Source organism: Bidens hawaiensis, unplaced genomic scaffold (genome assembly GCF_021521415.1).
Source record: "Bidens hawaiensis isolate Kalapana, Puna unplaced genomic scaffold, B.hawaiensis_p1.1 tig00005142_1, whole genome shotgun sequence".
NCBI classification, from domain to species: Eukaryota; Viridiplantae; Streptophyta; class Magnoliopsida; order Asterales; family Asteraceae; genus Bidens; species Bidens hawaiensis.
Window position 1 is genome coordinate 671777 of NW_027491327.1, and position 7393 is coordinate 679169.

The 7393-nt window shown below is 33.7% G+C and overlaps 1 protein-coding gene across 1 annotated transcript; it reads right to left on the minus strand.

Annotated features, from left to right (window-relative positions):
- Positions 1–279: 279 nt before the first annotated feature.
- LOC143629036 (uncharacterized) lies at positions 280–6490 on the minus strand. Its single transcript, XM_077098425.1, has 14 exons — positions 6005–6490; positions 5793–5879; positions 5468–5574; positions 5335–5385; positions 5089–5257; positions 3966–4283; positions 3585–3794; positions 2751–3233; positions 2436–2645; positions 1945–2133; positions 1596–1759; positions 1275–1427; positions 1100–1176; positions 280–808 (listed from the first exon to the last, which is right to left on the minus strand). Exons 1-14 carry the CDS (start codon positions 6488–6490, stop codon positions 348–350), a joined length of 3165 nt encoding a protein of 1054 aa, XP_076954540.1. The 3' UTR covers positions 280–347.
- Between the last annotated feature and the right edge of the window lie 903 nt (positions 6491–7393).

The window sequence follows — 7393 nt, forward strand, 5'->3', positions numbered from 1 at the left end:
TTTTGGGCCTAAAAATATCAAGCCCAAAAGGTTAAACCGAAACAAAACCCAAGCTGAAAAATCCAAAACCAAACGTTTTAAGAACTTAGAAACTGATTCTTTTTTTTTGGTTCGGTTTGAGCCCAAAACGTGCACACCCCAGGCAAGAATCAAGAGTAGTTGCAACACAATGAGTATACATTTAACTATTAAGGCAATGCATTAACAGTTGAGCATCATCTACTGATGCAGTTCTACACAACAAAAATTTATCAATATAAAAAAAACAAAAACAAAAACTACATATTTTCAAAAAGAATTGATCCAATAAAACTATAACTTCTACCAAAAAAAAAAGTCAATATATGTTATCTAAGAAGCTTTACTGCTTCTGAAACAGTAGTTGAATTATCGACTGTCTCGTTATCAGGCAGTGGTTTCACATACCTCCCTATAACCTTTTGGTGTGTACGGTTTTTGATCCGTTGAATCTTATCTTTGCTTTTCTGTTTTCTTTTTTCTTTCTGTTGTCTCATTTGACTTCTTTCTTTTTCGTACATTCCTTGCCAGAAAACCTCACCGGTTGAAGGCCACAACCACCTGCGGTTAGGGTGGTCCGAGTCAGCTTCCTCAGCAAGATCTTCATCCATGGATTTTAAGGTTTTGTAGTTGAACCATTTGACCCACATTTTCCCTTTTCGGGTTTTGAAAGTGTGTTGTTCTACAAGTGTTCCGGTTGTAGGGTTTATGTATACCATTCGTCTTGCACTATGATACGCCCATACGTTTATTAGCAGCTCAAGAACACGCGAGTAGCAATGTTTGTCCTAAAAAACATTTTAAAATCAAACGCCAAAATAAGTTGACTGATTGCATTAACGGGTCAAAACAGGTTCGGGCCAAAATGGTAAGAATGAACATGGTTGGGTTGATCAAAGACATCTTTTGTACAAAAAGTTTAACTTTACTTTAAAGATGTGTAAATTACATTACATCAATAATAATATGATTTTTTTAATAAAATTATTTAGGGGGTCTTATGCATCGATATACACTACCAGCGACAATTAACCCGTTTGACCACTTGCATAAGTACACGTTTCGAAAGGCGAAGGTTACGTTGGATAAGTTAGGTAGCAGAAACCAGTTTGATGATGTTCCTCGTAAATTTGTGCATCCAATGCATCCACAAACATTCTGCAAAATATTTACAAGAACAAAAATTTATTAAAAAGAGAATTGTTTACGTAAATATCGTTTTTTTTAATAAAAGTTCACCAAAACATCATTGGAACCTTGAAAACATGACGAATTCTAGGAAAGATTTGGTGGGCAAGGCCCAACTATGCATGACAGGCCATGAACCTCCATCCGCAGGCATTGGAGGGACATATGTCGAGTTGTCATTCACCCCATACATTTTCTTGAAAGCTTCGGAGAACGCAAACCTAGTACAATTGTTGATGGCAATTTTAGACAGTTGACAAATATTCAAGCATTTAACATCAGGGATATTTTTAAAAGATAAAACCTCATATTCTTGAAAAGTTTTCAAATTGATGTTGTCAATATTAAAGTTGGCATTTCACAAATAACCAAACATTTTCGAGCCTTACTTGCAATTTCCAGCATTTATAGAGTCACAAAATGTCCAAAAATCTTGTTGCATAGAGTTTCTTGGATCTTGGTCCATTCGAATCCAAAAATATAGCGCGTCACCGTGCCTGTGTGCTTGAATGTCGTCTAATAAAGCCACCTCAGCAGTCTTTGACAAAGAAGCCTGTTTTTATTTTCAAAAGCACAAATCTTTTAGATATAAAAGAAGAAATCTTGATAGATAGTTTAGAGAAAAATCTATAACCAAGATACCCTTCAACTAACATAAAATGAAATAAATCAATACTGTTAAATTACATGTAATGTTGCATTTTTTATGAAAACTAGGAATCAAAGAACTTTACATGCCTTCTTAGCTGTAGCTCTCCATGATGAAAACCCGATCCAAGAATTTTTGTGAATACGGTCAATACGGTTAGCAATCGCTAAAAAGGCGCCAAAATCACCAAGGGCATCACGGTAATAAGGCATGCTTGGAAGAGGAAGACGTGAAGGTGCATCAATGTCATCGGTTCTTGACCTTCGACCTTTAGTTGACTACAAGATCACCACAAAAACCAACTTTAATTTTTAAATATTTTTACTAAAAAATTTCAAATTTGCAATTCGTTTATTTTAGATTGTAACTGTAATAACATTCTTTTCTAATCATAGTGAATAACTTTTTTTAAAGTTTGGACAAAAGGGTGTAACGGGCCATCCCAACCAGACCCGGCCCGTTTCGAGTTCCGACACTAAAAATCCCGTTTCAGCCTTAACCTGTTATGCAACCTTGGCATCTGTTATAGCATCTAAAAGAGGAAAAAAGTTCAAATCTTTACATTAATAAAGCGACTCACCAACCCAATACCACGATAAAGCGAACCATTGTGCAAAAAAGGCCAAGCTCCTTGACCGAAATAAGGCTCATAGATGCATAACAATTGACCTGTTCTTTCAAGCTCCCCATCATTTCTCTCATGCAAATCATTCTTATTCCTGTCAGCTTTCTTTGCACTTCTATACACTTCATCCCATGTTCCTCTCGGTTGCTCACTTCTGTCCCTCAACTACACAAAAGCACACCATAGAAAGTCAAACTTTGACTGAAACTATGTCTAAAGTCAAAAACTTTGACTTAAACTATGTCAAAAGGTCAAACACTTCTTAATTACCTCAGCCTCTTCTCTTCTCTTTTTAGCCAATGCGGTCTGAACGCTCCTCTCTTCTTCCCAAATACTATACAAAAACGTATCATCGGCCGACACATCAGTAAAACCGTCTTTCAGAGTACGGTTTGACCGATTTTCAAGCTCATTTAAGAAATGCTGAATCTTCAAACTTCTATTTGCATATCTACCATCTGCAATATCCTCAAAATAACGCCACTGCCACTCGGTTTTGAAACTAGATGGAATTTCCGATACGGCCCTTGGAGATGCAACTTCTGAAGGTAGGTTAACAACATTTTCTATTAATGAAGCATACCCTTCAACAGATTCTAAAACCATCATGTTTTTTGCAGTATGTTTTCCAATTGATGCAACATTCCGAGCTAAAGATGATATTTTTCCTTTTGAAACCAAATGAAGCATAATTTGTGTTAAAACCTTAATATCTCTCTTAGGAAAACGAAAGCCATTGACCTTGTCTTCAACCTGAAATATGATATTTTGTTAGCACAAGCAAAATACAAATTAAAAACAGAGTTAATTACATAAACGGTTCCTGTGGTTTGAAAAAAGTAACAAGTTTGAGGTCTAACTATAAAAACTAACACATTTACTATATGCGGTTTTTAATCTGACTTTTGTTTAAATTTATGTTAAATTTTCTAAAAATGACAATTCTACTCTTTTAGCTAAATGCATAAATAGCCCTTACATTTTTTTGTGACATATTCGGGTCTAGCACTATTTGTATAACTAACTCCTTATTTTTAATTTACTTTTGCAACCGTTTGCAAATCGATAAAAACTTAAAAAGTGATAGAAAGTTTAGAAGCATACATATTTCTTTATTACTGTTGAATCAGGAGCTATTATTGGCTTCTCAAAGCACATTGCCTTTATTAGAATATCAGGAAAAGATTGTTCTTCAAGAAACGACCCATATATCACAAGATCTGAAATGCTAAGAATTTTGTACACATCATCGTCATCGTCAACGGCTGCATGATATACTGTGCCACTTGGGTAGTTAAGATTTGAAGCAATTTCCTAAGAAAAAAGTTACAATTAAGTGAGTATGAACCAAAAGACAAAACAATACAATACGGGCTGAAACAGGTCAGGTCTTGTTGGGTTGACCCATTTCAGATTTCCCTTAAAGGTCTCAACTTTTCCATTTTTGCAACAGTACAAGGTAATATCAGGAATATGATATTCTACCTCAATGGCAGTGCTGTAATTACCACTCAAATCTTGACTCAAGAATATGATCCTGAGACGTTGACTTGAATTATCATCAGCGTTAAACTCGGCTAAAAGCGGTGATAAAGCCTGTAAAATGAGTGCATGTTCCACCCATAACCCTTTATACATGAATTGACTTCCTGTTATAGCAATAACCAAATCATGGGCTTTAAAATTCATGTTCTCGCTAAGATTTTCTTTAGAAACAGTCATCGAGTTATCCAATTTGCAAGCCTTAGATGGTAATCCAGGTATAACAAAGTAGTTTCCAGCATCAAATGCAGCATAATACATCTGAAAACAAAGATCAAATAATAAAAATGAGTTCTTGTATAGCATTTAAATCTTAATGATTACAAACAAATAGGTCTGTAAACGAAGCGAACATTCAATGAAACCATTCATGACCCGTTTGGTGGGAAGTTCATTTATGTCAGTTTATTTACTAAACGAACGAACACGAACAAAAATACTTTGTTCATTTAGTTAAACGAACATGAAAAAAAATTGTCATGTTCGTTCATTAAAATTCGTTTATACTTTATATTAATTTATTTTAGTTACTTTATATTTGTTCAAGTCCGTTCGCTTATGCTTCTTAATATATTCATTTAAATTATTTAAATAATTGGGTTTTGCGATTCAAAAAGGGGTAGCGGCGCAGCTTGTTGCCCGCTTGCCTTCTGTTTCGATGTAATCCAATAAACAATTTATAATACAAGTAATGTAATACTTAAAAGTCTTTTTCAAAGACAACTAAAATGGCATAAAGATTATTTAAGCTCATTACAATTTAGCTAGTTTTAATAACTTTTTAGACCCAAAACATTGTTGGTTACATTTACAGATTTACTTTTAGAGTTGATATGCTCATTTGTTTACGTTCATGAACCGTTCATTAATACTGTTAATGAACGAACATAAACGAACACAAACATTTTCATAACGAACGAACACAAACAAGAAAACTACCTTCTTTTAACTGTTTGTGTTCGATCGTTTGTTTAGTTAAAGTTGAACAGAACACGAACACGCTCAGTTCGTGTTCGTTCGGTCCACTCGCAGGCATACAAATGAAGAACGTGTGTCATAAATGTACCGGTAGGACATGGTTGGAGAAAACAACTGTAGCTCGATGAAACATGGTTTTCCAATCATCAATGAGCTGATTTTGGTCATCCAGAACATACTTTTGATAACGGGTGGCAAGTGTTTTTTCATGGATGGTCCATATAAGTGGTAACGATTTAAACGGTTCCTGTAAAAGGCTTTTGAAAAGTAAATTTATTAAGTTTATGCAATTATTTGTTCATAAAATGAATATGACAAAATATGGTAAACTTACCCTAAAACCGCGTCTTTTGCTTCAAGAGAATTAACAAGTATGGCATCATAGCTGCAAAGATCAAATGGTCATTAAATTAACATCTTAAATTAAATATGATAACATATTATTTATAGAATAACACAAAACATACTTTAACCAGTCGATTATAATCTTTGTATTATTAGCTTCCACAATATTAACCGGAACTCCAATATTTTTCCACACGTCTTGCACAGGCCCGTCCTCAAGCGAGTAAACCTTCACGAGAAAGTAATAACCAAATTAATAAAAATATCTTTAAAAAATTCATTAATAATACAATTTACCAAATCTTAAGTAATCTAAAGCAAGAATCTTTTCTCTTCACATAAGTGAACTAAAATAAGATTATTATTATTATTACTACGCCATTAAAACATTCTAATCGAAAACTAAAATAATTAAAGCAGTCAATTTCTCATAAAGACTCAAATTACCTCAACTTCATAGCCAATTGCTCTTAAAGCAGTTGCAACAGTAACCATTAATACTTGCTGTGGATCAACCAACAGATCTGCAAAAACCTAAAAAAGGGAATTAATATTAATAAAAATCAAAACTTTAACACACCCAAATCCAAATGCCATCAAGAACTTGATTATTACTCAAAAAATATACAAATTTATTAAAATTACTGCAAAATACTCACAAAAGCAAGCTGAGGCTTTCTGTGCCCAAATCTCACTACTTTTCTTGACCCTCCAAAAGACATATTATTATTATTATTATTATTATTATTATTATTATTAATATCTTTATGTTCATGTTCCCTTTGGAACTTAAGCAAAAGCTTAGTGGGCTCAAACTTAACACCTTCACCAAAATCAAGCCCACTAATTTCTTGAAGCAAATTCTTGAATCCCATATCAAAGTTATCATCATTTTGGTTCAAGAAACTTGTAGCAGCTTTGTCCACAGTGGATAATGGCAAGAACATTTGGAACACAAACACAAAGAAGATGAACACAGCCACTGCACAAATCCATTGCAAGTAATCCAGCTTCTTCAGAACCATGAATCTTGCAAATCTTGATCTGGGTCTTTGAGCAAATGAGTTGGTTCTTTCATTTCTTGATGAAGATTTGAGTAAAGGCTCTCTTTTTAATGGCAAGAATCCATTTTCAAGAGAACCCATGGTGACCCAATTAATTGAATTCCAACATGTTATGTAAACCAATCCAGATTGATAAATGATAAACAAAGTGGGTTGCCTTTTGCTTTTCTTGAAGGTGTTTGGCTCAAATTGGATTAAAGAAAATTATTTAAAAAAAAAAGAAATTATTGTTGTAATCAAGATTTCTTGAAAAAGTAAAAAGACAAAAAACGAAAAACAAAAAAAACAAAAAAAAGTTGCTTTTTTTCTTAAAATCTTGAATCACTTGGCAAAGTGAAGTGATTATTGATAACATGAAGTGGGAATTGGAAGAACAATGTTTGGTTTTTTTTTTTTTTTTTTAAACACTATTATAGGATGAGAGACATTAATAAAAGAAATCAAGAGATGGTTGTGAGTTGGGAGTTGTTTCTTGTCAGTGAAAAAGAAAACAGCTCAGAAGCTTTTAGGGAGAGAAGCAGAATAATTTTTTATTATTATTCTTTTTTAATGTTTTTCTCCATGCGCAGCTGCTTGTATTTTGTGGTTGAGCAAATTTGATATTGGTACAGATTCGAATTGGTATTGGTATTGAACCGATATTGGTACAGAAATTGGTATCGATTTGGAATCGTCGGTAACGAATTACAAACCGAATCGGTACCAAAAGTTTTGAGTTTTAGTATCGATTACAGTACCGGTGTTTCTTGAATTTTACCTTAAATTACCGGTACCGTCCCGATACCTAGAATTTTTTATTTTCAGGATCGGGATTTTCGGTACCGGTATGGTACCGATCTCATCCCTACTGTATTTCACGTCAAAGGTTGATTTTGGTTGTGGGTTTACATTTAATTTTAGTAGGATGACAATAGGTCGAATTTAGGTATTCAAAGACTCATACCTGATTGTAAAGTTCGTCGCAAATTCGTCAGGTTTACATTG

Coding starts and splice junctions, on each gene's coding strand:
- LOC143629036 (XM_077098425.1), bottom strand. CDS start 6,490: ATGGGTTCTCTTGAAAATGGATTCTTGCCATTAAAAAGAGAGCCTTTA. Junction 3,234..3,584: donor CAACAGTAATAAAGAAATAT/GTATGCTTCTAA, acceptor ATCATATTTCAG/GTTGAAGACAAGGTCAATGG. Junction 2,646..2,750: donor AGAGAAGAGAAGAGGCTGAG/GTAATTAAGAAG, acceptor GCTTTTGTGTAG/TTGAGGGACAGAAGTGAGCA.